Genomic DNA, 27994 nt, shown 5'->3' on the forward strand with positions numbered 1-27994 from the left:
CTCTTCCCTGTTCTTTTGTTCGTTTGTTTTTTTCCCGAGGATATTGCATCCTTCCCTGTCCCAGGGCCCATGCTGAGGTAGAGAGAACTGCAGGCAGCCAGCGCTGGGGGAGGCAGGAGGGGAGCCCCCAGCTGCTTCATACCCGGGGCACTGAGAGCTGCAGTGGGGCAGGGGTAGAAGGGCATTTAGGTATGGCTCCCCAGCGCCTGTCCCGGAGTGAGGCACCGACAGCAAGGGCTAATGAGGGATGTGGGGTTGGGAAGATCATGGGGGCTCTGTGGGGGAGCAGACTTGAGTTGGGATGGGACGGGCAGCAGCAGGCAGACGGTGGGGGTGCTATGGGATCGTGCTTGGGGACGCGCTGCTGCTGTTGGTGGCCCTGACCCAGGCACGGGGTGGCCGGGAGCCAGGCGGTGGCCGGGATAGGGTGGGGCGATGCGTTTGCCAGCGCACTGCTTTTCAATCACCGGGCTGAAAGTGAAACGAGCCACAGAGCCGGGCGCTAGCTGTGCGGCGGAGCACCGAAGCTGGCGGTGAGTACTTCGTTCCCCCCCTGTTCCCTCCCCCACCCCAGATGAGCCACTCCGCTTCCTCCTGGGCACGACCCGCTCCCCCCACCCCTCCCAAATCCCAACCCTAGGCTGTGGGATACTGGTGCCCTCCGTTTCCTGCTTGGGGACAGGTGGCACGGTGCGACATGTAGCTGTGCCACCTCCTTGTCCCCTCTCTGCTCAGGTGCCACCATGGAGCTGGGGAACATCTCGCAGCCCGTGTACAGTGCCGGCCTCGAGGAGCCCAGCAGCAGCACGCTGGGGCTGATCCGCATGGTGCACGGCTTCCTGCGGCTGGTGCAGCCCCACGGTCTCCCCCTGGGTGCGTGCGGGGGGTCCCAGGGCTACCCGAGTCATCTGTGTCAGTGGTGGGGTCAGGAGGGTCACACATCGTGTCATGGGGCACGGAGGCGGCCCATAATGGGTCCATAGGAGAAGATAGGGCAGGTCCTTGGGGTAAAGCAAGCAGCACAGATGGAGACTTTGCCCCTGTCCACACAGAATACTTCATCCCCAACCCACGTGTCACGTACACACTGCTGGGAGATGTCCCAGAGCCTCCAGAATGAAGAGTTTGGGACTGGTGCTGCTTTCCTGGGGTGCCAGAGGGCTGTGTGGTGCCACGGCTGGGAAGGGACGTGCAGAAGGGGAAAGGTGCCCTGCACGTGCTGGGTGGTGCTGGGAGTCCCAAAGCCAATAGGGTTAGGGTTGGGGCTGGGGTTAGGGAGGGTGCCTGCTCACGGCCCTTTCTGCTCCCTGCTCCAGAGCTGATAGCAGATCTGGCACAGACGCAGGGCAAAGTGATGTCTGAGGAGCAGAAGAAGGAGGTGAGCGTGCGGCCGTGGTGCCGAACCCCGTCTCGTCCCTCGGGGCCCGTGTAGGGCCGGAGGTGCCAACCTCATGCCACCTTTCTCCCTCTCTCAGCTGCTGCGTTACGAGCTGGGCTTCCTGGTGTGTGCGGCCATCGGGCTGCTCTTCGCCGTCCTGGTGCCGCTGGTGGGATGCTGCTTCTGCTGCTGCCGCTGCTGCGGGCGCTGCGGGGGCCGCATGTCGCAGAAGCAGAGCCGGAGGATGCTCAGCCGGCGCCGGGTGCTGTACAGCGCTGTGCTGCTGCTGTCGGCGCTCCTGCTGTGAGTGCTGGGCGGCAGGGAAGGCCTCGCAGGAAGCTGCCTTTCTTTGCAGGAGCGGCTCCGGCGCGGAGGGACAAAGGAGAGAGGAAGCGGCGTCGGTGGGGAGCGGACCCGTGGGGCCGAGCCCTTCCCGGCGGCATCGCTGCGGGGCTCCGCGTGCCTCGGTCTCCCCGTTGCAGGAGGGGTGGGGTTGGGCGTGGGTCCCTCGTTGGGCAGCTCGGCAGTGCGGTCTGCACACGCGTTTGGAGGGTCCGAGGGGACACGTTGGTTCGGTGCCACTCCAGCTGACCCCACTGCCTTTCTTCTGTAGGGCCGGTGATGTGTGCGCCTTCATCAGCAACACCCGCTTCTCGCAGTCCGTGAGCAGCACCTTCCCCAACATCAACAGCACTGTGCACGATCTCCACTCCTATCTGCTCTCCATCCCCCAGGCACGCCTGTATCCCAAGCGGGGTGTGAGGGGACGGCAGCCCCGTGGCTGCAGGTGGGGAGGGGTCCCCAAGGGGCCCCCACCCCTCACTGATGCCCCATCTCTGCCCCTGCAGCAAGTCAGCTTTGTCATCAACAGCAGCAACGTCCCATTGGACATCAGTAGTGACAGCCTGCAGAGTGAGTGTGCACGGTGACGGGGGGGGGTTGGGGGTGGCTGGGGATGCCGAGCTGGCATGACTCTGGGGCTTGGACTCCAGCACATTGCTGTTGGATTAAGTTTGGGGTGAGGGTAATGCTTCTAGCAGCTCCCCTGCAAGGCTCGGGCTGCTCAGTGCAGCCCAAGTGGGGTCCTGCATTGACCTCCCCCCCCATCTCTGCAGACATCGGGCCCCTCCTGGGTGGCAGAATCGCATCCAGCATCAGGAGCAGTGTGGATGAGGCACTGGGATCCCTGCAGAGCCTTTTGGGAGGTGATATCCCAGTGATTCTGGGGGAGCGTGGGGGGCACGGGGGGATGTAGAAGCTGTGCTGGGTGCACATGTGGAGCTTTGGGAAAGGCCCCTGGGGAGGGCTGTGCCTGCCCATCCCCAGTGTGGGTGGAATGCTGGCGCTTTGGGGTGCAATTCTGGATGTCCCTTGCTGCCTCTCCCCAGTGATGGAGATGCTGGCATCCACCTTTGGCACCATCAACAGCACCTGCCAGCACCTGGAGAAGCTGCAGGGCACCTATGATGGGCGGCTGGGCACGCTGCGGGCACACATTGAGGCCACCCTGCAGCGCTGCGGGCAGCCCTGTGGGACTGTCTCACCCAATGGTGTGGCCTTCAGGACCAACTACAGCACGGTGAGTTGTGGGGGGGGGGATGCCGTGGGTGTCCCCCACCTCCCTGCCCAGCCCATGGGTCCCTCACCCTGAGCTGTGCCTACAGGTGCCCGGTGTGGAGCGGCAGCTGGAGGTGCTACGGGATGTGCTGGACAGCGGCATAGAGGGGGATTTGGAGGTGAGGGGGTGCGCTGGGGGAAGGGTGGGGGGCTCAGGGAGTGCGTATGTGCAGTGCTGGCCTTGAGTGGCTGGGAGGGGGAATGGGAGCTGGGTGCTGTCCCTTTGCAGGTGGTCAACGTGCTGGAGCAGGCCACCACGAAAGTGCAAGAGCAGTCCCGGGATGTGGTGAGAAGTAAGCAGAGCCACTGTGCTGATGGGGATCGAGCATCCCTGATGACTCGGAAGAGCAGGATACAGGTATCGGTTCCATCAGTGACCCATCCCTGTCCTCATGCCCTGCAGAGACACAGGAGCAGCTGGGCCACATCAGGCAGGAGATCCGCAGCCTGCAGGACCAGCTGCCGCTGCAGAACATAGAGGAGAGTGCTGGGAACCTGGTGAACCAAACCAGCGCTGTGCTGGGGGACCACCAGAAGACAATCACCAACCTGGATGGGGTCAGGTAGGGGGACCACTGCAACTGCTGCCCATCCTTGAACATTCCCAGCTCCTTGGGCTCTCAGCCTGACCTGACCTCATCCTCCTGCCCCAGGTGGAGCGTGTGTGCCCTGCTGTGCTGCATGGTGCTGCTGGTGGTCCTGTGCAACACCTGTGGGCTGCTGCTGGGGCCTCTGGGGCACAAGGAGAGCACACCGCCCACCAAGCGCAGCTGCCTCTCCAACACTGGAGGGAACTTCTTCATGGCGTGAGTGGGGCTCCTGGGCAGGGATGTGTGGGGAGGTGTGCAGGCTGTGTGCTCACCGTGCTGATGGAGCTTTGTGCTGCAGGGGGGTGGGCTTCAGCTTCATCTTCTCCTGGCTGCTGATGCTGCTGGTGCTGCTCACCTTCTTCCTGGGGGGGAACATCTACATGCTGGTCTGCGAGTCCTGGCACAGCCAGCAGCTCTTCCAGGTGGGCTCCCCTGCCTCTGCCTTCACCCAGGGCTGGGAACGCTTTGGGGGCTCTCCCTGGTCTCCCACCTTGTGCCGTGACTGGCTGCTCCATTTCTTTTTCCCTGCATCCCAGCTCGTGGATACACCCGGCCTCATCCCTGGCTTCAACCTGTCTGAGGTGCTTGGTGACGAGAGCGGCACCATCACCTTCTCGCAGATCTACAGGTGGGCATGGCCACGGGCAGCACGCCCAGGTTGGGTCCCCCTGGGCCAGGATTTGTCCTGGGGGTGTGTGCAGGGAAGGAGTGAGGTGTCCCCTGGGGAAGGACATGCTCTGGGCGGGGGGGGGCACCCGGCTCACTCCCAGCCCCATGCCCAATCCCCCAGTCAGTGCCAGCAGGACGCTGCCCTATGGCAGACACTGCACCTGGACCAGAAGGTGTCTTTGGATGAGCTCCTGAACATCAGCCAGGTGGGTGCGAGGGGAGGACACAACCCAGGTGGGGATATGGGGCTGGCACTGCGTTTCCTCACAGCTCCCCTCACCCTGCAGTACACGGAGGAGATGTCAGTGGCTTTCCAGAAGCTGAACATCACCCTGAACCCCATCTCTGTGCTGAATGACAGCCAGCGGGAGCTGCTGCTGAATGCCTGCCGTGATGCACAGCCCCCCAACTTCACCCTCACCCTGCAGCAGGTGTGGGGCTGGGGTCAGGAGAGGGGGTCTGGATGTTGTCCCCTCTGCTATGGGGTCCTGGCTCCATCCTGCCCCACGGGGATGGGGTGCAGCCTGGCTCTTTTCCTCACCCCCACCCTGCCTCAGCACTGTGCCTTTACCTAGCTGGATCAGGGTATCACGGTGAGCAGCCTGCAGGAGCTGGCCATGGAACTGGAGCAGCTGGTGGACAACGCGGTGAGACTGTCCCCTGGCTGGGGGCCCTGGGCAGGGGAGCCCCTTATGCCCCAGAGCAGATGAGGCTTGGCAGTGGGGTCCCACTGTTGTCTGGTGGGCACTGCTGAGAGCCTCTCCCTCAGGGTGTGGATGTGCAGGGGGACCTGAAGGCAGATGCTGCTGAGCTGCGGAAGCTGGACAGGGAGCTGGACACCAGCTTCTCAGGGCTGCTGGTAAGCGACACTGGGAAGGGGCCCTGACTGGGGGGTTGGGGTAGAGCCATGGGGTACATGTCTCTGTTTCTCTCTCTTCACCACCCCCAGAAAACTCTGAAGGAGAACATCCAGCTGGTGCAGAGCCAGGCTGCCCAACTCGAGGTGAGCCACGCATGGGGCAACTCATGTGCACCCCTGCTCCTGCACTCCCTGTTATGGGCCTAACCCACAGCTTGTGGCTAGGGGGCGGCCTGGGGGCACCCATGGGGCTGTTTATGGGGCATGGGGCAGCCCCACTGGTATGGCAGCTCAAAGATGCTGCATCTCAGGGATCACTGCTGCACGGGGCTGGGGACATGTGGAAACCCTGCTCCTCACATCGTGCTGCTGACAGCTCCTTTTGTCTCAGATACAGACAAACTCCACGTTGGACAAAGCCAGCACCGCACAGACGTTCCTGGGGAGGGAGATGGGGAACATCATCAAGAACGTGAGCTCACCTTGCCCTGCTGTGGGGCACGAGGGGATGTGACTGAGTTGACCCCACCAAGACCCCACCCAACAGGGATGCCATTCAGTTCCTGTGGGTCCCCTGTGCCCCCGGGTGCCCCCACTTCTGGCAAGGAGTTTGGGGGCATCTTGCAGCCCCATTACTGCCGGATCAAGGTGGCATGCTGGCTTTGATCCTGGCACGAAAGGGATGTGGGGCACGGTGTGAGCTGGAGGTGCAGCATCCCCACTCTCTGCCTGTCCCCCCCAGGAGACGTGGGCCTTCCTGGAGGAGCTGCTGGGCTTCTTTGAGACCTACATCACCTGGGCCAAGAGTACTGTGAGTGAGCCTGACCTGGAGGGGCAGGGGAATGGGTGATGGTGTTGGGGGGACCCCAGTGTGACCTCTATCCCCAGCTGAGGAGGGACGTGGCACGCTGCAAGCCTGTAGCCCGGAGCCTGGATAACGTGGAGGCCATTGCCTGCGACCACATTCTGGACTCTCTGGTGAGTGGGGTGACATGAGTGTGGGGTGGAAGATGATGCTGATGTGGCAGCTGATGGCTGCTCCTTGCTCCCAGAACACCTTCTGGTTCAGCCTGGGCTGGTGCACTGTCTTCCTGCTGCCCAGTATCATCGTGGCCGTGCGACTTGCCAAGTTCTACCGCCGCATGGACTCTGACAATGACTACAGGTGAGGATCTGCCCTGACATGGTGGCAGGTCTGGGGTCTGCTCTGCAAACCACCCTTCTGATGAACTGCCCTGGGGCCAAAGGAGCTGTGTGCCACTGCAGCAGTGATGCTCAGGGGCAGCATAACTCTGCACCTTCCTCGTGTGCCCTGGGGGAACCCCATCCTGCAGTGTGATGCTGCGCTGGGCTCTCAAGAGGCCCTTCTGTCCCACTGACACTGTTCCCTTTTTCCTTTCCCCTAGGAACAAAGCTGTGGAGATGTAAGTAGCAGTGATGGGTCCCTAGCTGGGGTAAATCCTGGGACATGGGGGACAAGGAGAGGAACTGGGCAAGCACAAGCTGAGTGGGGTGCAGGTAGCAGTGTGAGGCCTGTACAGTGGTGTTGTTTTGGGGTCCCCTAGCCATCTTCCTCCCTCCTCCTTCTGGGGCACTGCACCACGGAGAGGGGTCTTCCCAGTGCATTTTTGTCTGTTCCCTGCTGCCCTCTGTGGCTGGGGGTGACGCAGGCATCCTTGATTTTGCAGAGGACCTGCATACAACCTGTACAAAATCCCTCGGCCTGCTACAAGGCATTAACCTCCATCACCACAGCACAGGCACTACAGACACTGAACACGACTGCTCTGTCTGCTGCACCTTCTCCCTTGGCACTGGGAGCAGGCTGGGAGCCCCCTCCTCACATTCCAATAAGTGGCAGTGTGCTGAAGCTGGGTGACAGCCTGCAGGAGAAGGGGTGCGCCCTTTGCACTGCCCCAGGTGGGGCTTTGCTACCCCACATCGGCTGGGGGTGGTGGCAGGGGAGAGGAGGTAGCAGAGCATCTCCCCTTGGTTCATCACAGCTGTGCTGTGGTGTGGGGATGGGCCAGGAGCCCCCAGACCATGTGTGCACAGACAGATGCTGCTGGCTGAGGAAAACCTTACCCAAGCACCTCACTCTATAACCAATGTAAGTATTTATTTGTGGCAGGGAGCCTGACTCAACAATGCTGTGATTCTGGGTGTAAAACAATAAATGAGATGATTGCACGTTTTAGGTATGGGGTAGCTCTGTGCACATCTACATCTACGCAAGAGGGGCTCTGGGGCACCTGGTTCCCTGCTGCTGGCACAAGCTGGGGCTGTGCTTACAGGGCTCTGAATTGCAAGTGAGCCCTGCCCTGCCAACCACAGCTCAGCCTGCAGCCTGAGCCAGCCCACGGGACCAAAGGGGCTGTCTCCTAAGGATCACTGTCAGCGGGGCAGGGTGATGTCCCATCACGGTGCAGGGCCTTGCTTCAGTGCTGCAGAACAGGAGCTGCTCGGTGGCAGAGGCTGTGGTCAGTGCCTTGTTCCTTGGTGATCCTGGTGCTCCCCAGGGTGACAGTTTCCTCCCGGGTGGGGACTCAGTGGAGGTTCCCATGCACTGCTGGCTGCCCCTGCCTGTCCCCTGGAGCTCCCCAGGAGCTGCACGTTGTTTATGGGCTGAGCGTGTGCTGTTCCTTCGCTGAAGCTCTGGGACCGTTCCAAGGGCCAGGCAGGGAGGTGTACGTGCGCAGCCTGACTCATTTCCTTCAATGCAAAGTCCAAGTCTTATCAGAGGGAGCAATGAGCTGGAGCAGGCCGGCTCACCCTCTGCTACATACATCTGCTTTACCCTTTTGCTTCTGACCCTCCAGAGGCTCCTTTTTAATTCAGAAGCTACCTGAACCCGTGCTGCCTTACCTCCTGCTGTCTGCCCCAGCACAGGTCCTGACCACACGTGGAGCCCCACACTTGCCTTTTGCCCTGTGTGACCTCTGCCAACGCATGGCAGCACCCCATTCCCTGGGGCTGCAGCTCTGTGAGCAGCCATGGCCCATTCCCTTCTTCCTCTTCCCTCCTGCCCAGCCCGGCAGCCTAGGGCAGCATCAGATGGCGTGGCAGCTGCTCAGGGAAGAAGCAAGGGCTGCTCGCGGTGCTACCAGGGCACTCACTTGAATGGCAGCTGGGAGAAGGCAGCACCCCACGGCTGCAGCACGAGGCCCAGCCCAAGGCAGAGCTGCCCAGTAACCAGCCCGCCTCCAGAGAACTGTTGCAGAGGTTCCTCTTCCCCTTTGCCAGGTTTGTGTTGTTGGGTTGTTGGTTTTTTTTTTCCACCACAGGGACTTTCCACAGCTGAGTCCCTGCCTGGAGGAGGAACTGGCACGTCTCTGCTTTTGAGCAGGGTTCCTCCAAGGGCAGCTCTGCCTCTGCAGGAGCAAGCCACCCTGCTGCTGATCTTCTAGCCAGGAACAAAGGGACAAGCCGTAGCTTTAGAGAAAAACCCTCCTTTTGCTAACCCCAACATAGGGCCCTGCCACAGCTCCCCTACACCCACACAGGGGCCTCTGGGGGTGCTCACAGCACCAAAGCTGCAGGCTGTGCTGCACAGATGGCACTCCTTGCTCCCAGCAACACATGGTCTTCAGGATGCAGTCCCGCTGGGAGCCAAGCTCAGCTCTTGCTCAGCAGGAGTGAACACAAGCTGCCCTCCTCCCTTGCTTGCACCCTCACAGCATCCACTGCCGCTGCAGGACTGCTTTAGGAACCTTTATTTTTAAAATCAGTCTGTCTTCTCCCCTTGACCCCACTCTCAGGAGGACTAACACATGGGCAGATATGGAATCCTCTCCCAGCCTGGCATGGCACCAGATGGCTCTATGGCCGGGGTCCCTTTGCACCACGGCCCAGGGCTCTCTGAGCACCAAGAACAAGCTGAAACCTGCATCTTCCTGCATGGCTGCTCTCACATTACACTGACTTTGCAAACAGAGGCACAATGTGAGCCAGACAACCCTTACAAAGCCCCTTTGTGTGCAAAGGGCAAAGGTAGGAGAGATGCGGATGGAGGGCCCTGGTGTCCTGTGGCATAATCTAAGCTTCCACAAAGGGAAGGGAGAGGCAGGGCCAGCCCCAAGCTTGCCCGGGCTGCTGCCAGCTTCTCAGCTCGGAAGAGTATTTAGGTACCGGCTGGGATGGAGAGATAAGGGAATTAGGCTGCTCTCCTCAGCTAAGTAGCTGCAATTGGTCACAGATGCAGGGCTGCTCCCATAGGAGTTGAAGCGAGACAAGCACTGCAGCTGCCAGTGCATGCTGGGACACAGAGCTGCACCGTGGCATCGAGCCCAGAGCAGCGACTCAGTGACCCCACTGCAAGGAACAGGCAGAGCTTGGAGGCATCACCTACTTGCTGAGCAGAGAAAGGGGGAAAGGCTGTGTATGGCCCAGACCACCGCTCACAGAGGACTGGAAAACTAGAATTGAAGTTATAAAGGACAAACCAAAATCAAAGTGCTTTGGGCAGGGAGCAGCTCTGCAGTCCTGCGATGCCACCAGTGCTTTCATCTACAAATGCACCTGGCATTTGCTCCTCCATGGGGGCACAAACAATTGCACTTGCTAGAAACAACCAGAAAGCCTGCCCTGGCTTCAAATGAGGCACCCAACTCCAGCCCTTGTGCACTCGAGGCTTCAAAAAGGAGAAGGCTTCCCTGCTGCCAGGCAGGGCAGGGCTTCCTGGGGTGCACGTGGCTTTCCCCTTCCCTCACACCCAAGGACTGGGATCCCATTGTGCTTTCCCCTTCACACAGTGTCATCCTGCACCAGTGCTGAAGAAGAGGTCCTTGCCCCCGGTGGCTGAAGAGCATCGCTGCCTGCTGCTTTTGAGGGGTTCTTGTGCTCTCGGGGTGGGGTGGGAGGGGGGAAGGTGGGGCTCTGCAAGGCATCCGAGTACATCTCGTCGTGGACGCAGGGACGCTGCATGACCCGCTGCAGCAGTGGCTTGAGCAAGCCCACAGTCAGCTGGTTCCCCTCACTTGAGAAGGGCACTGGGTCCTGCTGGGAGCAAGGGATGTGCTGCAGGACCACGGTGAGGATGTCTGAGGCACTGAGCTCAGCGGGGCACAGAGGCCACAGTGTGTCCAGGTAAGGGTCCAGCTCCCGGTGCTGGGCAAACTCCGCCAGCAGCATGGTGAATATCTCCTTGTTAAGCAAAGGGCTGAGCTTGGAGAATTTCTCTGCTACCTCCACCACCCGCTGCCACTGTTTCAGGTGGATGAGAAGGTGCAGAGCTTGCAGCACAGCCTTAGGCCTCTTGCTGCAGAGCAGCAGTTCAAGCTCCAACTCATCATCTACCTCACTGTGCTTGTTCTTCCTGGCCAGCATGCTCATAGCCCTCTTGTACAGTGGCACGCGGCCTTCTGGACCCTCCTTGCTGCTGTACGGCCAGGAGATGCTCATGTACTGCTGGGTCAGCTCCACAAAGCTGGGCAGCCACTTGGGTTTGAACCTCAGGAAGGAGGTACAGATGAGCTCAAAGAGTGGGACCACCCCATTCTGGCCCACGTCCTCCTGCTGTGGCCCTCCCAGGACCTTCTTCCAAACCTCTGGGGTGGCCCGTGCTACCAAGAGGCCATCCCCGTTCTGCTGTAGTTGCAGGCAGCTCCTGGTGGCCTTCCAGGCAGCCTTGGGGAAGGAGGTAAAGACTGAGTTCAGGTAGGCCAAGTTGTCCTTGTCCATGTCAGAATGTAGAACACGACTCACCTCCTGCTCCACTAGTTCCTCGCAGTAGCTTTCCACCTCGCTCTCCGAGGCGCCCACCACACAGGTCTTGAGGATCTCCAGGCTGAGGTAGCTCTGCAGCTCCAGGCTGATTGTGCTCAGCAGCTTGGCATAAGTGTCTTGGAGGCCTCGGGCTGGCTTCTGCTTTTGGTAGAGGCTGTGTTGCAGGATGGCAGTGAGGGCCACGGGAGCCTGGAACGCCCCACCTTTCTTCAACTTCTCCACCGTCAGCTTGGAGCTGCTGAGGCTCCTCCTCTGGTAGTACCTGCAGGCCTCTTCGAACACCATTTCCACCAGACATGGCTCAGGCCTGCCACTGTCCTCGGGGTTGGAGAAACTAAAGCTGTAGATACCAGTTGGAGTGAGGAACTGAATGCTATCCTCCTCTCCTGGGGATGTCAGGAAATGCACCTCTTTCATGCTCAAGATTTTCTTTACTATAAGCCTTCCACTGTTCTGGTCGATGAGGTAAAGAACCCCAGCCAGCACACAGGCCAAGGTGCTGCCAAAGGTCTTCAGCTCAACAGTATCACCCTGGGCTAGGGGCCCCGCTTCCAGGTCAAAGATGTGCCTCTGTGTCCCACCTGCCTCTAGCATGCTCACAGCACCCTTCCTGCTCACCAGCAGCAGAGCCTCGCAGCCAGACATGGCACAGGTGTGAATGTCCAGAGGCGCAAAAGCCGAGAGAAGACCCACAGAACCAAGCAGGAGCTTCCTGAAGTCCGATTCGCTGCTGGAGTGCAGCACCTTACTGTGGACAAAGCCTGCGGAGGGGGCTGCAATGGTGAGCTTTGCCTGCTCGGGATGCCAGATGAGGAAAAACCTGGAGGCAGTGGCGAAGCTGCCGGAAGCAGGCACCAGGAAGACGTGCTGAGGAGACGCCAGGACCTGGTACTCGGGGCAGTTGTGCAGGACTATCCTCACAGGGCCCAGCCGCACGCCTTGCTCCCCCAGCTCCAGAGCGCGAGCGCAGACACAGAACCTGAAGGCACATTTGCTCATGTCCAAGTGAGCGTCCAGGGGCGGCCTCTCCTCGCACCACACCAGGCTGGCTGCCTGGCTGCACACCGACACCACGCGTGCCCGGGCACCCTGGCACAGCTCCAGTGTCTGCAGCAGCTGCCAGCCCACGGCTGGGACGAAGCGCCAGAGCTCGGTGCGGCCGTGCTCCCAAACGATGCCCAGTGCCCAGCAGCCCGCGGAGCTTTGTGGGAACACCAGTCCCGCCAGGGCCGGCTGCGGGGACCGCCAGCTCCTGTCCAGCTCGGCCCCGCCGTTGCCCTGCAGCTGGAAGGCCACCACGCAGGACAGAGGGGGCGGCCGGTTCTTCTGCAGCACCACGAGGTGCTTCCCGTCGGGGCTGGGCTGGACGCGTCGGGGCTCATCGCCGTGGCACAGCAGCTCCTGCAACCGCCGGCCCCGGCTCAAGTCGCTGAAGTCGGAGATCTGCCGCAGCGTCCCGGCCAACTTCATCTCGGCGGCCCGCCCTGCCCGGCGACAGCAGGCTGAGGTTCCGCTGACGCGGCCCCCGCCCCCCCGGCCCTCCGTTCCCGCTCCACGCCCCCGACCCCTCCGCCGCCCCCTCCGCTCTCGGGGTCCCGAGCCCGGTCCCTACCTGCCGGGCCGGCCGCTGGGCTGTGCGCTGCGCAATCACGAGGCGGCCGCTTCCGGGCGGAGCCGCTCCCCGTCGGGGCGCCGGGCCGGGCCGGGCCGCCCCCCTCCGACTTCCGTCGCCGTTTCAACAGCGACCGCGCGACCCCGGCCTCCAGGCCCCGCGACAAGAGCGAAGCGGGACAGCCGGGCCCTCGGCCCGACGCTGGCCCCGACAGGCCACCCCCATCGCCGCCGAGGAGCGCAGGGCCGGACCCGGTGAGAGCGCGGCGGAACGGCACCGACAGCGGCCGTACGGTGGGCACTAGGACCGCGCGGCACCGGGCCCCTCGAAACGCGTGCGCGAGGCGACGAGAGACGCGCGCACGCGCGCTGGGGAGCGGAGCGGCGGGAGCGCAGGTAAGCGGCGGGGAGGGGGCGCGGTGCCCACCCCCCCCGCGGGGCGAGACACGCCCCCGCGCCCCGCAGTCACGGCCGCAATAACGGGCTCGCAGTGCCGCGGTCCCGGCCTGCTTTGGGTCTCTCCGCGGGAGCCCCTCGGCGCAGCCCGGCTACAGGCAGGCTGTCCCGTCCCCAGGCCCTGCCCGGAGCTCGTAGCGCTGCGGCCAGGCCTGCTGCTCCGCTGTCCGAGGAGCGCGTCCTGCGTCCCGCTCCGACCCACTGCACCGAGCGGGGAGAGCGCGGTGGTTAGGGCTGCTTCAGCTTTGTAGGGATAGAGGAATGTCAGGAGGCGAGGGGGAAGGAGACCGGCTGACTTGTCCTCTTGGTATAACGTAATGCTGTCTGTTACCTAAGGCTTTTTTTTTTTTCCCCTGCTGTATGCAGAGAGGCTCTGTAGGTGAGATACAGACCTCTTAAAGGTATTAAATGGTTTGAATCTGGCTCTTTGAGCGGTTGCGTGGTACTAGGGCAAGGGGGAGCGGCCTCAGCTAACTGTGGCAGAGGTTCATCACACAGAGGGATGTGGGGCAGCCGCACCGCTGCCCGAGCACTGGGTGCACCATCCATGGGGGTGCTGGGTTGGGTGAGCCCTGAGCGGGTGGATGGCCCTGGACTAGGTGGGCTTCAAGGTCTCTTTCTACCCAGCCAATCTGTGGCTCTGCTATTGCTATCAGGTAGTGTGCAGGGAAGGAGCATTGAGGCTTTAATGAGGCACTCAGCTGGGTGTGCTGCTGCTCACTGCCTCTGCTGAGGCATCCTGCAGCCACTGGCATCCTTCAGGAGCGGATGGGTCAGGCTCGGTGGCCCACAATGACTGAGTTGCTATGTTCTGTCTTACTGTTGACTTATTTTAATATTTTCTACATTTTTATGTCTGTCTTGAGTGCTTGTGCTACTAGTGGTCTGTGTCTCAGTCTTACCTTTCCACAGTTCTGCCTTCCTTACCTTGTGTGTCCCTGCTCTGCAGTGTCTTGGAATGCAGCAGCTTCCTCAGAAGTCAGGGCCGAGGTTGTGTTGCTGTGCTGTGTTCAGCCTGGGCTCAGAACCACACAGATGGTTGAAGGTCCAGGAAAACAGGGGGGGAACATTAGGGCACAGTGCTTTCCTTCAGAAGGAAGACATCTGAAAATGTCTTCAAATATAATGAGCTTTTAGTTGTAGGTGTGGAGGCAGTGTGGGGTATTTCATGGTGAATTGGGGAGAATGGATTCTGAGGGGCTTGAAAAGTGAAAACCCAAAGAAACTTTCTCGCACCAGAGAGCTAAGCCACAAGCATGGAAAGGAAGTGTGATGAAATGAAAAAATTAATTTCGACAAATGGTCTGAACAGATGGAGGTGCAAACATGTGACACGTATCTGGATGGGCTCGGCAGGAAGAAGCTCAACTGCTTGGTGGTGTGAAGTTGGTGGGTTGGGTGTTATTTTAACTGGACAGAGAGAAATTAAAGGCGGTTATGATTGAAGTGTCAAAAATGTAATCGGATAGTATTCCTTTATGTCATTTGCTAAGGCAGGTGCCGGGAAAGCTTGTGGCTATATCTGTGTTAGAAATCACTTCTCCTGTTTTTCAGAGGGGGGAAGATAGGTCAGTAGTGGTGTAACTGTATAAGCTGTGTGATATAGAAGCGTGCACCGCTACTGCTCTGAGCGGGGTGGAAGGGCCAGCTAGTAACACGTATGTTGAGGCTGTGCTAGAGGTTATGTTACTTGGTACTGCAAAAAAAAAAAGTAGAGAATGTGTGGGTTTCAGTTGTCACAACCTCAGAATGTATTTCTTGCTCTATATTACATGAAGGCACTTGGGAATGGTGCCAGATCGATCCAAGGCTTCTGTGCTGTGAGTGATAGCAGTTCCCTGGCAGGCGGGCTGGGTGCTTTGCTGTTGCAGAGGGAGATATGGTCTGAGCTGTTTTCATTCCACTGAATGATACGCAAATAAAGCTGTAAGGAGTGGATGAAGTACCAAGGTAGCACGGACCTGTTAGCACGGGCTGTAACTGCTGATGCTAGAGTTGGCAGAGTTTAAGCTGCTGAAGGGCTTATAACAGAAAATTGACTGTGCTGGTTGCTTAAGTGTTGACAAAATACAGCCCACCAGTCCCTCCCCTCTGTTTTCACTGGTGTTCTGCCCAGACTACAGCTTCCTGCTGGGGGGTTAATGCTGGGGCTTAAACTGGGTCAGGGCACTGTCCGTGTTTGGATTTGTAAGCTCTTGTGCTGACTGTGGCTTCTTCTGATGGATGAGTGCTGGAGCCTGTGATTTTAACTGCCCTATTGCTTAGGCCCAATATTGGCCCTGCAGGTTCATCACGTGAGTTCAGTGCAAGTTTCTGCAGGGAATTTCAAGTGGATTGCAGTGTCACTTTACAAACCATAGGCCAGCTTTAGGCAGAGATTCATCCCTTGACCATGGTCTAGAGAATTTTTGAAAGACTCTCCTTCTAGATTTAAGCATGTACCTGCCAAATGCCTCAGAAGGCGAAGCGTGATCCTGCTGGTCCCAGGTGTGTGCAGTTGGGGTCAGGCTGATTACCCAGCTGGAAATCATCTAAACGAGCAAGCCTGATCTTAGTAGCAGCAGTGAGCCAAGGGGTTGGGTTCAGGGAGGGACAGTGTCTTACTCAGAGCTTTCATTCGCGTTGATTAAAATCAATTTGAGATTGGCAGACTAATATATGAGCACATCATTTGTACTACCTTTCTCAGATGCAGAATAAATGGTTTGCCAATTAAATACATACGTGAAAATCCCACTTGGTGTTATCTGCTTACTTTCTGTTTAGCCAGGTGGTATAATGGTGTATTTCTGGTGGTTCTACACTGAAAAAAACATTCGTGTGTATTGTGTAACCTTGAAAGTATTAAGGTCTGACTAAACCTCAGGCTCAAAATGTCAGGTTTTTTTTCCCTTTTCTTTTTCCTGTGGATGTGGATGTGTTCATCTGAATGTCACGGGCTTGATGTGGATCTCTGGTATGAGCTGTGGAATGGAGTGGCTGGGAGGCGGATGGCTGGATGTGCTCTGTGGCTTTGTTCCTGGCTGGATCAGCTGATCCTGGGGCTGATGAGAGATAAGGAGAGAGTCTGCCTCCACTTCTGCCTGCCTGGCTTTCATCTTCGTGCCTTTGAGCTGCCAGAATTCCTGCTCTGCTAAGGTTTCTGTTAGTTCCTGCTGAAGCATCTTGGACCTTCTGCAGCCCAGCAGCGTAGAGTGGTTCTGAAGATCCATGTGCAGGTGCTTCTCTCTGCCCTGGGACTGCAGCAGGATTCACTTAGCAAATTAACACTTTGTGTTAATGGCACTGACCTATTGACAGAATAAATTAGCCACATGAACCTGAGATGTGGAAATGGCACCGACGCTTTCCAAATGTGTTTTACAGGATAATTGTTAACTATATTTAGCATTGTTTTCATAAACTATCATGGTGTCCTGATAATTTGGTACCTCTGCACAAAACATTTCTAAGTCGCAGTTGACTGTTGTTTTCTGCAGCTGCCTGGAAGGTCCCCATTAGCAAAAAGCAGTTTCCTCTTTCCGTCTTTATGACATCTAGAGAATGTAATTGCATAAAGTGAAAAGAAAAAGCCATTTGTAAGACCTGATCATCATAGGTCATGAAACAAGCAAAGCCTAATAGAGTGCTGGCATGAAAGGCCACTTTTACTTTTCTCCCTTTGCTCCTCCATATGCTCATTTGTAGAATAGCAAATTATAAACAAGAACATTATTTAATCCTTGCCTCTAGCAGTCATCTCTACGTACTGCGTGCAGCCCTGGTTGAGAGAATATGAATCCCAAGTCTCATTTTGACAGATGAGAATTTTGGTCACGCGGTCCCTCTGGTGCTTACTGAGCATCAGGCGTGTGTGCCTTGCAGGATTTAGGCTTCTCCATCTTTCTGGAAAATGTGGGAAAAGTGCTAAAATGTGGTGCTTGACATTCAGGGGCTAAACAGTGTACTGATCCCTCCATGCACAGGTGTGTTTGGTCTGAGAACACTGACCTGGAAGTGCCGTGAGTTAGTTTATGAGTTTTGACATTGGGATTCGTTAGCTGTGATTCAATTAGAAGCACGCTGATGGATGTGTTTGTGTGCTGGGCATGGCAGCTGCTTGACATTCAGAAGCTTACAGTTCCAGTTGGGGAAATTGTTTTGTGCAATCTTGGGTGAGATTTATATTGCTAGGCTAAAAGTGACATTGCTCTTGATTTGGTTTTTAATAGGTTTCTCTGTTTCCAGTTATGTTTCTAATTAGGGTAATGTCTTATTTCCCATGACAGTTTAAAAATATTGCAATCTGTACAAGAGAAAGCTATCAAGATGATTGAGTAATATTTTCTTTTTCATTTGTTAGTTTGCAACCTTTTCTCCACCTGAGTTGTAGACCTACTAGATGACAGCAATGATATCTGTGTGTGTGTAGATTACAGAGCTGCAGGTCCTGTGCATTCTTCTATCAGCATTCCCCGGGCCTGTTTCTGCTGTCACCTGACATGTACAAACTGGCTCTCAACCACCCAGCTGTTCATATTCCCATCCTAGCTGAAAGAGACAGCCCCTCACTCCTTTTCTATGTAGATCTCAGCTTGTCAGGTGTGAGAGCTATCCCCCACTGTCCTGCCCTGCTGCTTTCCCATCCAGGCAAACCTCCTGCCCTCACAGCTGGGTTAGGGCTGCAGTGTTTTTTTTCCAGCCCCAGACATTTCCTGTAGCAGGCTGTGGGAGCCTGGGAGTCCTAGCTGGGAACGTTGTTGTAGTCTAAGATGATCCATAGCTGTCTGCAAAGGCAAGAATGCACAAGAGATCTGGAAGGGATGTTTGATAGTTGCTAGTACTTGTCCTTTGAGAGAAGGATAGATCCGAGTGTGCCATGATTATGAAAGGTGTTCAGGCAGTCTGGGGTGGAGAAATCCAAACATGTCTCCATGGCCGCCAACTCAGAAAGCTGTGGGGTCCCAGAGGCAGGCTGCAGTGTGCTTACCTCGCTGTGCATAATTCAGCATGGCTGAGTGCAGCTGCCACCACGGCCTGCGTGTGGCTTTTTTGGAGCATGACTTCAGCTGTGCTTTTGCCTGAGGTGTGCTGCTGCCATGTGAGTAGTTAGCTCTGGAGGTACTGGGAGGAGGGTTTGGAGCTTTGAGATATGACAGGGGACAGCGTTCCCTTTCTGCTGAGTACCTCTGATGTGCTGCAGTGATAGAGGAGGCTAGAAATGCTGCTGAATCTGCGATGCTTGCCAGAAAATTCTGAGCTTGCAGATGAATATGTGTTTTGTGAGGCCAGGGTGGTGATGTGCTTCAGTTGCATCAGATGTGGGGCTGAGGGTGCGTGGCAAGTCATGCGTTCTGTCAGCCTCTGAAATGTCTTGACAGTTGAAAATGGTTCAGGGCTACAGCTGTGGCTGTTGCTCTATCAAGCAGCTTGTTTTATAGAAATGATAATTTTCTTTTTCACTAGGGTAACCAGGAAGCATTAGATACTAATTACTTAATTATAGGAAACCTTGTTTGCATTTCTAGAAAACCTTTTGCTGTGAAAGGGACCAAGGACTGTTTTCTGGATGTGATTCTGAGCAATGTTCTCTAGGTGACCCTGCTTAAAGCAGAATGGTTGCACTTGGTGATCCCAAGGTCTCCTTTCAACCATTCCACAGTTCAGTGATGAGCTGCTTATTCTCTATCATCATCTTTGTGGATGAACTTTAGCACCTTTCTTTGTAATATGTGATAGGACTGGATGAGACTTTTGGTCCGATTTCTCATCAGGGATATTTATTAAGGCTTCTGCTTCCAGCTTGTGAGTGTTTGTTGGTATAGTGAAGACATCTTTCATGGCTGAAGCAGGCTAGGTATCCCTTGAGGAAAAGTTCAAGGTTCCTTAGCATTGTTTTTTTTTTTTTTTTTGTTCTCTTGCAGGGCATCCAACATGGCCCAAACAGAGAAGAAAGGTGGGCTGCTCCGGAAATCTTCAGCCTCTAAGAAGCCACTGAAAGAGAAGGTTGTGTTGATGTATGATGAGATTTTCACGGTAAGGACTTGGGCACCTCTTCTGGTAAATTTTATGTAGTTTGTGCTGAGGGCTCTGTCTGCTGGATTCTTTTCCCATGGGATATGTTGCACAGCATAGGCACGCACTTCAAGTTCTGCTGTCATGCAGAACTCTGTAATCTGCTCTCTTCCTTAACGTCAATTTATCCCGATGTCCGCCAGGACCATTTGTCACCTGCATGACGTTATGGCTTTTCAAGTGTTTCTCAAAAGGTAATCCAGAAAATGTACATAAGCATCTCAAATGAGAGCTGCTTCTGTTTGCTGTTCTATTTCTGGGGATCTTCATAGAGAGCATGCTGTACTGTTAGACCACTTGGTCATCCAATGGCTCTGACCTACTTGCAATCGTAATTTTGTTCAAATTCTGCCTGAGTGACTTGTTATTGTTTGCTCTCATTGGCTGTTCCTTTCTCTTTCAGACAGAGGACCCCAGTAAAAGCAACCCTAGGTTTTGGGAGGAGCTGTTCCTCATGAAGGTAACAGGAACTGAATGTTCTCTGATTTGCTGCTGCCATTCTGCCTATGAGACAGCAGACTGTCAGTGCAAGGACTTGCTTTCCTAAGGTGTGAGCAGTTGTGTAACATGTGTGGTCTGCTCCTTAACCTGGCAGGTCAACCTGGAATATCTAGAAGGCAAGCTGGAGGCTCTGGATGGGGAAGAGTTGATGAAGATAAAAGATAACATCAACTGCTTGTTTCAGCACTGCATCCAGGCACTGGGTGAGGAGCACCCAATCAGAGTGGTCAATGCACTACAGGTACCACAGCTGAGAGATGGGAAATGCTCTCTCCTGCTTCTGATGAGGCAGTATGTTTTCCTCCATTATCAAGCATCTTATTCATGCTTCCTTAGCTGTGAAGAGAAATGATACCTACAGAGCAGTTGCTGCTTCTGGTTGACAGAGGTTACATGTGCTCATAGTGTTTGAGAAACAGTAGCTTGTTTCAAAATTTAAGAGGATCTGGCATTGCAGAATGAGATAGATGGCAGTGGAGGGGCATGTTCTCACTGCAAGATATCATTTTGGGGTTTCAAGAATACTTTGTGTTGCTTCGTCTGTCTTCTTCTTTCTCTTCCATTTTGCCCTCCTTTTTTTCTAATTTCCTTGTGGATAAAAAATGACAAAGCAGTGGAGAAGCTGATGTTAACTTTATACAGGGGACTGTCCCTAATGGACTCTTCCTGGCTGGAAGCTGTCAAGAATCATCAAACAAAACTAGAAGCTGCTGTTCCTTACCAGTGCTTGCCCTGTATGTGAGACTGTCCTCCTCAGTCTTGACATTTACTGTTATTAGTTCCCAAGCTGCTTCTTGACAGTTGGTGAACGTGTTTATCCTAGCTTTTCTCAACTGTAGAAGTGCAGAATATAAATTTCAGATTTGGAAAGTCTGTAAGATAGGAATATGACAGGATAGGAAAAATGTGGATAAATACATTCTTCTCTGGTTGCTTTCTTTTGAGTTCTGAGAATACAGCATATATTCCTCAGAAACATCAGAGGTAGAGGATATATAGCAGGTACAGCTCCTTCTATGCTGATGCTATTTGAAAAAATATCTGTGTTTTGCCAATGCTCTGAGAGGGCTCTAGGGCAAGTTCTGTTGTGGAAGTTGTAGGTGTTACCTTACATCTTATCCTCTGAATTTTCCATTTGCAGACGTTGTGTGCATTGATTCGGGGCGTCCATCAGAAGAACAAATCTACTTCTGGGTTTGACATCATCAACATGCTTGTGGGATTTGATAAGGCAGAGCTTTGTATGAAGGTGAGGCCTTGCCTATGTAGGGAAGTGGTTTGCACAGCAGCTGTGTTGCAGGGGCAGTGTTTTGTAGACAGGTGTGTATACAAAAACCTCTTGTGCATCTAGGCAGAACTTGACGAATGATCGTGATGTTATCTCTGCAGTCATAAAAATGTAGTCAACATTAAAGCAGGAATGAGAAGCAATGGTGTTAATATAGTCTGTGGTATATAGCTATGTATATCCAGTAGTTACGTCCCAGTGTAAACCAGGACGGGGCTCAATTGCTGATTTTGGAATAACACAGCTTTGTGTTGCTACTCGTGAATCTCAAATTTATAAGGAATATTTTAAATAGTTTTGAATATCAGTTTGAATTTGTATGATTGGTTTTGGTTTTTTTTAGAATCTGATGGAGAGCTTGGACTCACTACTCTGTGCAGAAGGTTCTGAAAGCCTAAAAAGCTTGTGTCTGAAGCTACTCCTCTGCTTGGTGACGGTAAATAAAGGCTCTGCTTTTTCACCCCCTACCTCCAGTGCAGCAGACTTTTTCAGCCACTGGTGGTGCTGTCATGCAGCTGTCTTGCATCAGTCCACAGAGGAAGTGGGAGCTCAGTCCATGGGTCATACTTTTTGCCAGAGATGGCAGTGGTAGGAAACAGGGCAGATTTTCCCTCGTGTCTGGCTGTAGTGCTCAGCACACCCTTGACTTGCTGACTAAGTGAGAGATTCTGAACAAAGGTGTCAATCTGGTAGTATAACACTGCTGTTCCTGCTGTCTGCCAGAGGCAGCTAGAGCATCATGGGAGGCTTTGAGATTTTAACTTGTGTTTGTACTTAGGTGACAGATAACATAAGCCAGAACACCATCCTGGAGTACGTGATGATTAACAGCATATTTGAAGCTATATTACAGGTAATTTTTTTTCCATCTACTGCAGGGGTTATTCTCCCATGTATTTCTTTTCAGTCTTATGTTTGCTTTTCAGCCTTTTCAATGCTGCACAAGAGAACAAAAAAAAAAAACAACTGGCAGTGTGTGCTGCTTCTACTTGTAGCACAGAGGATAGGTAAAAAGTAAACCATTATTTAGAGTAAAAGAAATAGATTCTATTTATTTATTTGATTATGGATTCTTACTTCAGCCTGCTGTTCTCAGTCATTGCTGAGTATTTAAGGTATTTTCACTTGAGTCATTTGTCCTTGTAAGCTGAATGGGTTTATGGGCTAATTTCACAGGAGCTTCCTTTCCTAGGGGATCTTGATTCAAAAGGCAGTCTGGATGTATGGAGTTTTTTTCTGTTCCTTGATAAATTATACTTTTTACAAGTGAAGCTGGATTTGGGAAAAAACACAAAATGCCACTGATGCACTGAGATGTCCAGTGATGCTGAGAAATATATTTGCTTATTGCCCAGAAAGCATGTATACATTTGTCTGTGACAAGCAAGTTTCTCTCTGTGCAACATTTCTCAAAGCACTGATGCTCCCTAAGTCATAAATATCCTCTTTCAGTTAGGATATAATTTGCTCTTGTACACACATCGTACTGCTGTTTGTGTTCTCAGAGTTGCAGCAAGCTTCCTGATGCAGGCCTGAAAAGAGTAATGTAAGTCTTCCTTTATTTCAGATTCTCTCCAGCCCACTTAGTCGCAGGGAACATGGCTATGATGCTGTTGTCCTGCTTGCCTTGCTAGTGAACTACAGAAAGTATGAGGTAAGTGTTCTGCTGGGTATCAGAAATGTCTTATCTCTGTTATTTTATACTGCCCTCTGGGTTACTAAGAAGGCCTGCAGTACAGTTTTTAGTAGTACAGACTGTAGCTTTTATGAAAGCTACAGGAACTTTGCAGGGCAGTCCTATTATGCTAATTGTATCTTTCTCTGTATGTGTGTGATCAAGTGTATTTAATATACAGTTTGTTTTGTGCATGCATGAGGAACTACATAGGAGATACTCATTTCCTTTTTGAAAGTATTCTAGGGATGGTCCTCTTGTAAGAGTTTGTGTTGTGCAGAACTTGCATGCTTGCCTCTTGATATGTGATGCTGCTTATGTATGATCTCTGAAGCAAAATTAGTTGTCAGTCACCTTGGGCTTCGGACTGATTTTGTGATTCAGAACTTGACTAGCAGACTGAGTATAGATCCCAGAAGGCAGAAGGCATGCTGAAGGTGTGACCAAAGAATGAACTGAAACATCAGAGTGCTAGCATTTCCAAGAGTAATCTTTTCCTTTGCCTGTTTGTTCTCTGAAAAGCTTTATTCCTCTTTATTTTTGTAAACTGGTTGTGCTACTTTGTGTCATGTTCTACCCCCCCTCCCCCCCGTCCCTATTTTTTTCCTCTGCTTATCACCTTGAAAAAGAAACACTTCAGATGTCGAAAAACACCTAGATAACATTTGCTTTTCTTTACAGGAGGAGTGATGTTTGAGTGATCACTCTTCATTTCTTCCTTAGTGCGCCCCCTGTGTCCCCACAATTAGTAGTATTTTGCTCTGAGTAGATTGACAGGTAGAAAGTGTGAAAAAATTCTGGAATATCCTCTTCTTGGTTGAAAAACTGGGAGGGGGGAACCCGTGTGATTTTGTAATTGAGCTTGCTTTGAATTATGGATAGAGTTTAGAGAAAAAGTAAAGGCACAGAGTACACTCGGTGACAGGACAGTTCCTATTAATTTCCCATTCCTGTGGATGTTGTCTGAATCCAGAACTACGTACTGTTCAGTCTGTGCCGTGGTAATGTGTAACAGGAGCGTGCAGTTTGGTTTCAGCATAGGGTGGTGAGAAAAATCTGATGGGTGTTGTTACTGATGAGGACGGAGTGGGAAGACCAGAGCTCTCACTGCAATTGTTACACCTACAGGTGGAAATCTTAACTGAAATTGCGATTGCTACATCTGTCCAAGGTCTTACCTGGCTAACTTGTGTCATCTGAGCAAAGTACGGAATCATAGAATTGCTCGGATTGGAAAAGACCTTCAAGATCATCAAGTCCAACTGCAACCTAACCACACTAAGGAACTTCTTTCCTCATTAAATGATAGTGTATTTATTTACGTGTTTGGGTCAGAAGGGGTAGACCTTTCTAGACCCATCACTGAGAACATTCCCTATGTGCTACAGTTTATCTCCTAAGTAAGGCAGAGTGCTGTGAGAGCTGTCCTCTGCTCTTTGCAGTAACACCTAGAGTTGGGGTCAATTAGTGCTGAAATGTTGTTCTAGATGACTTCAAACTGAACTACCAAAGAAAATGATGGTTTGTGCTGATGTTTACAAAAGAAACCAAAAAGACAAAAAAACAATCCACCTAAGGCAGATGTGGAGTGAGTGAAAAATCAGTTTGAGTATTTTATCTGGTAAGGTTGAAACCAACTCAGTTAAGGCTTTTATAAGACAGTTTCTTGACACTGCCTATTATAAGTGTCACATGCTGCAAGCAGTGCCTATAATAATACAGTCATAATTGTCCTGAAGTGAAGTCACCATCTTTTATTCTTTGCTCTTTAGCCTCTGAAGTCAATTTGGTGGTTGCCTGATTCTCAGTGTGTTGTGGCACATTTTCATGCCTTGAGTCCTTTGGAGTTCTCTTTTTAGTTAACTGTGCTGCTGTGGATAGTGTTGTTTTTTTTTGTCTGGTTCCAGCTGCTTAAGCACATGTAATTAGGCTGGAAATTCATTAGTTGCCTGTGATGTTGTGTTTGTCTTTAATGTGAATACTTGTGTGTTCTGTACAAATATGTTCTTCCATATTTTTAGGATATGAATTTTCTATTTTCCCTTCCAATTGCCTGGGGATATCTGCCCATGTCTTCATTACTAGTGTAGCTGTGATCTTGGTTTGCTCAGTAACTTCTATTCTAGAAGTAAAAACTGTGTGTCTTTACATAGGACATTTAAAGAGAAGTCACTGATCTGAAACCTAATGATTCTCAAAACTTGTTACAACTACGTCCTTATTCTTCAGTTCTACTTTTTGGTCTAATAATCCTATTCCTTATTTCAGAGAATATTTTTTACCTAGATGCTATGTGGGAGAGACACAGAAGTGCATTGAATTGTTGACTACACTGGGAAATAGCGAAGCTAGCTGCTCAAAAGGATGCCAAGCAGAGGAAACACTGCAATGAGGAATATTCAGTGTCCTTTTTTTCAGTGCTGTAAGGGATGGCTGCTAGAATAGCAACTTATAGCATAAAACCAAGCAGTGACTTTTAAATAGATTAAAATAGATGTTATCTAGGAATCAATCCATGTGCTAATTTCTTCAAGTAGAATTGTGTATTGTGTCCCTCAGTAGACAGAACTGAAAAGTAATGAGTGAAAACATGTTTCTTTTCTTTTTTTCTTGTCTGCATACCGTGTATCAGACAGCCCTTCATGTTTAGTTGCCTTGATGTAGTCTCCAGCAGTTGCTGCAGAGACTTAACAATGCTAGAGTCATGAAATTATGAAAATAAAAAAAGTCCTTTCAGAACTTGAAAGATTTTTAAATGTATCTCTTTAACAAAAAGAGTCATTTTTCAAGCTCCAATTCCCCGCAAGATGCCTTGCCTGCGGAGGAGATGGCCTCATCAGCGCTGGCAGCAAAGCTGCTGAATCATCCCTAATGAATGTTCAGGGGGAAAATCCTGCGGGGGATAATCAAGTGGACTCTGGGCTTCATTTGTGTTACAGACATGAAAAGAAGTTAAGCATCTAACTTGAGATTGTATATGGGTAGCTTGATTTTTTTTTTTCTTTCCTTTTTCTGCTTTATTTTCTTAGCGAAGATTTGCTTCCTGTAGGTTTGTGCCAGACCTTAAGATACGTTAGAGTTACAGGGAAGATCTAGCTCCCTCTGTCACATCTGTGTGGTTCTTCATGTAGCTCTCACTTTGTATGACATGCCTTGCTTGGGGATTATGTTTCTGATCTGGTTTTAACTATCTTATCTTTTAGAAATTACTTGGTAATCATCACTTCCAGTTTGTACCTTCATTGTTTTGAGCTTGTTGGTATCTAATGGTGACTAGCTCATAGAGGACATCTTGAGTATTCCTGCATTCCAGGCATTTGTGTCTGTACCTTATCGCTGAAGAGAAGGCCTTAATATTACAGTATTTACTCTCTGATGGCAGTGTGCTCTCTGAAGAGATGAAGATCATATTTTCGTTTTCTTTCTGGAGGCAGTTGGAGGCAAAGCTATTTCTAAGTTTGTGTCACCACTTCACTGACACACTCTTGAGTTTTCAAGGTGCTTATCAGCCCCTCTTCAAGCCTACTGTGTGTTTGCATGCATTGGTGAGTGGCAGGTGTAATTTAGACTTCCAGGCATTTAGCAGTAATTTCCAGCAAAAAGAAAGCTAAGAAAACTGATATAACATGATTGGAAGCAGGCAGGGAATATGGGGGTTGAGGGCGGGGGCTTAGGGGTGCTTGTACAACTTGCAGGTTGCTGAAGTTCATCACAGATGAGCAGGAAGCAACCATTTGGAACTGCTGGCTCTGGAGCAGATGACATGTAGTACACATCTTGGGGAGCTGAGGGCAGTGGGAGTGTGAGGAGCTGTTCATGGGCTGAAGATGGCAAGGGACCTGCTCCCCATCCATTCTGTGATGGTATGGAATGTATGTTGAGGTCTCAGGGCCGCCTGTTTGCATTGGTCAGTGCAGTATCTCCCACTTTGCTTATCTGGGAGTTTTGAACACCTCACCGCCCTTAATCCACCATAGCCCTGCTGTCTGTTGTCTGGAAAAACTTTGTCACTTTTATTGGTCACGAGTCACAGGTTGACCAGTGTTCTGTGTGAGCTCTGGGATGGAGAGGCTTGGCCTGAGTTACTCTTCATGGTATAATGAGAACATGATCAAAATTGGTAAAACTAAGATGCATTAGAAGGAATGAATTTAAAGCTGTATTTTAACTACAAATTTTTGAGTTTTGCTTCTGCTTTATTGACATAGACTAAATGGCAGAAGATCGTGGTTGCACAGAAGGAAGCGTATTTTCTTACTTGATAGGAGCCTCTCCTCCAGCCTCTAGGAAATCTTTGTATGTTTCTTGCACACGTGGGTTCTATGTGAGTTTTGTGTTATTTTCTGAGGCAGCAGACAATGCAGGTTGTGACAGAATGGTTGAGCTTCTGGTTGTTCTCATCAGTTTTTTCCCTGGACCAGAGAAAATCTGATTCTCCCAAAAGCACAGAATAATTGTGTGTGTTGTTTTATGATCAGCCTGGCTTTTAACCTGCTGTTAAGCCTTGAGCTTAACAGTCAGATAACTGCTTGACTTGTAAGGCTCTGTTTGATGCCTGCTTTGCTCATCCCATCCACTTTGGACTTAACTGCACAGGCAGAATCTTTTCTTCTCTGTCCTAGTTCCAAGTCAACCTTGTTAACTTTGCACTGACATAAAGAAAAACAAATGTACGTTGCTAATCTAAAATGCTCCCTAAATTATTAAGCCTTATCTTTATAGATGGAGCCTGTGTGCTTTGTTCAGCTTAGTTCAAGGAATGTATATTCTCCAGGGACTTCTGGCTCTCAGTGGTATAAGCTGTTAAGTGTTGCGCTCTAACCCTGCAGCAGATGAGTCTGTATAATGTTGTCATGCCTTCCTGAGTCCTCCTTCCTTTAAGCAATCTTTGTGAGGTGTTGCAGAAGAGAGATATCAGAGCAGTGATGTTGAGTCCCAGCTTCATTGCTTGTGCCTGCTGTGTGTGTGTCACTGATAACAGGCTGTCAGGACAGCTGTTCCACTTTCAGGGATGACAGTCCAGCTAGTGAAGGAGCAGAGACTCCATTGCAATGAAATCAGCAGCCTGTCTTGCTAAGGAGGTAAAGAGAAGGTATCCCAAACATAGCAGCTATACCATGCAACGTGACTTCTGGTGCTTTGTGTGCATTCTGCTTTGTGAGGCAGGAGGGAAATTCTTCCTGGGTGGGTGGGTAGCCTTTGAAAGATAATAGAGATGGTTTCTTATTCTGTGAAGAGGGAACTTAAAACCAGTTTGCTTTCTTTCTTCTCTCCTGCTGCTGAGTAGTCAGTGAATCCTTACATCGTGAAGCTCTCTATTGTGGATGATGAGGCCACACTCAACGTGAGTATTTAACTTATTTGGTGCTGCTGGGGATGCTCTTCCATATGAGAGATTAACAAATGCAGTTTTGATGACTGGTGCAAAGAGGATTTGGGAGCAGTGCTGTTGCAAAGAACACCAGTGTAGTGGATTTCTGCCCTAACTGCACTCTTGTTGTATGTCAGGTAACTCCAGATTTGGACAGTTTGGTCATCAGTTGAATGATGGGGGTGGTTAAAAGACTAGGTA

The 27994-nt window shown here is 52.1% G+C and overlaps 3 protein-coding genes across 5 annotated transcripts in view; 2 read left to right on the plus strand and 1 right to left on the minus strand.

The window, feature by feature from the left end:
• The first annotated feature begins 482 nt into the window (after positions 1–482).
• LOC136054997 (prominin-1-A-like) lies at positions 483–7303 on the plus strand. Its single transcript, XM_065746579.1, has 25 exons — positions 483–533; positions 736–873; positions 1317–1378; positions 1476–1681; positions 1992–2112; positions 2227–2290; positions 2494–2583; positions 2767–2957; positions 3043–3114; positions 3225–3288; positions 3399–3558; positions 3649–3801; positions 3884–4007; positions 4122–4213; positions 4376–4460; positions 4542–4685; positions 4830–4901; positions 5024–5113; positions 5204–5257; positions 5505–5585; positions 5856–5924; positions 6002–6091; positions 6166–6278; positions 6520–6537; positions 6802–7303. The coding sequence occupies exons 2-25, from the start codon at positions 744–746 to the stop codon at positions 6851–6853; spliced, it is 2397 nt and encodes a 798-aa protein (XP_065602651.1). The 5' UTR covers positions 483–533; positions 736–743; the 3' UTR covers positions 6854–7303.
• Positions 7304–7351: 48 nt separating this feature from the next.
• On the minus strand, positions 7352–12761 carry HPS6 (HPS6 biogenesis of lysosomal organelles complex 2 subunit 3). The gene is made up of 2 exons (XM_065746549.1): positions 12450–12761; positions 7352–12321 (listed from the first exon to the last, which is right to left on the minus strand). The coding sequence occupies exon 2, from the start codon at positions 12305–12307 to the stop codon at positions 9857–9859; it is 2451 nt and encodes an 816-aa protein (XP_065602621.1). The 5' UTR covers positions 12308–12321; positions 12450–12761; the 3' UTR covers positions 7352–9856.
• A 10-nt stretch (positions 12762–12771) lies between these two features.
• The window catches only part of ARMH3 (armadillo like helical domain containing 3), a 107835-nt gene continuing 92612 nt past the window's right edge, over positions 12772–27994 (plus strand). For 2 of the 3 annotated variants that reach the window (XM_065746550.1, XM_065746552.1), the window contains exons 1-9: positions 12772–12844; positions 18808–18919; positions 19362–19418; positions 19554–19700; positions 20601–20708; positions 21091–21183; positions 21526–21600; positions 22315–22401; positions 27710–27766. In XM_065746550.1, coding sequence (XP_065602622.1) covers positions 18818–18919; positions 19362–19418; positions 19554–19700; positions 20601–20708; positions 21091–21183; positions 21526–21600; positions 22315–22401; positions 27710–27766 — 726 coding nt within the window. In that variant the 5' untranslated portion in view covers positions 12772–12844; positions 18808–18817. The remainder of the gene's footprint in view (positions 12845–18807; positions 18920–19361; positions 19419–19553; positions 19701–20600; positions 20709–21090; positions 21184–21525; positions 21601–22314; positions 22402–27709; positions 27767–27994) is intronic. The other variant, XM_065746551.1, reaches the window with a different exon arrangement.

This window comes from Cyrtonyx montezumae, unplaced genomic scaffold (assembly GCF_038088225.1).
Source record: "Cyrtonyx montezumae isolate F1298 unplaced genomic scaffold, pur_monq_1.0 scaffold_4, whole genome shotgun sequence".
Lineage (NCBI taxonomy): Eukaryota > Metazoa > Chordata > Aves > Galliformes > Odontophoridae > Cyrtonyx > Cyrtonyx montezumae.

Bases quoted from the DNA above. Each gene is read 5' to 3' on its own strand.
- LOC136054997 (XM_065746579.1), top strand. From the start codon at position 744: ATGGAGCTGGGGAACATCTCGCAGCCCGTGTACAGTGCCGGCCTCGAG. The intron at 874-1,316 runs GTGCGTGCGGGG...TCCCTGCTCCAG, and splicing joins GCCCCACGGTCTCCCCCTGG to AGCTGATAGCAGATCTGGCA. The intron at 4,686-4,829 runs GTGTGGGGCTGG...GCCTTTACCTAG, and splicing joins TCACCCTCACCCTGCAGCAG to CTGGATCAGGGTATCACGGT.
- HPS6 (XM_065746549.1), bottom strand. From the start codon at position 12,307: ATGAAGTTGGCCGGGACGCTGCGGCAGATCTCCGACTTCAGCGACTTG.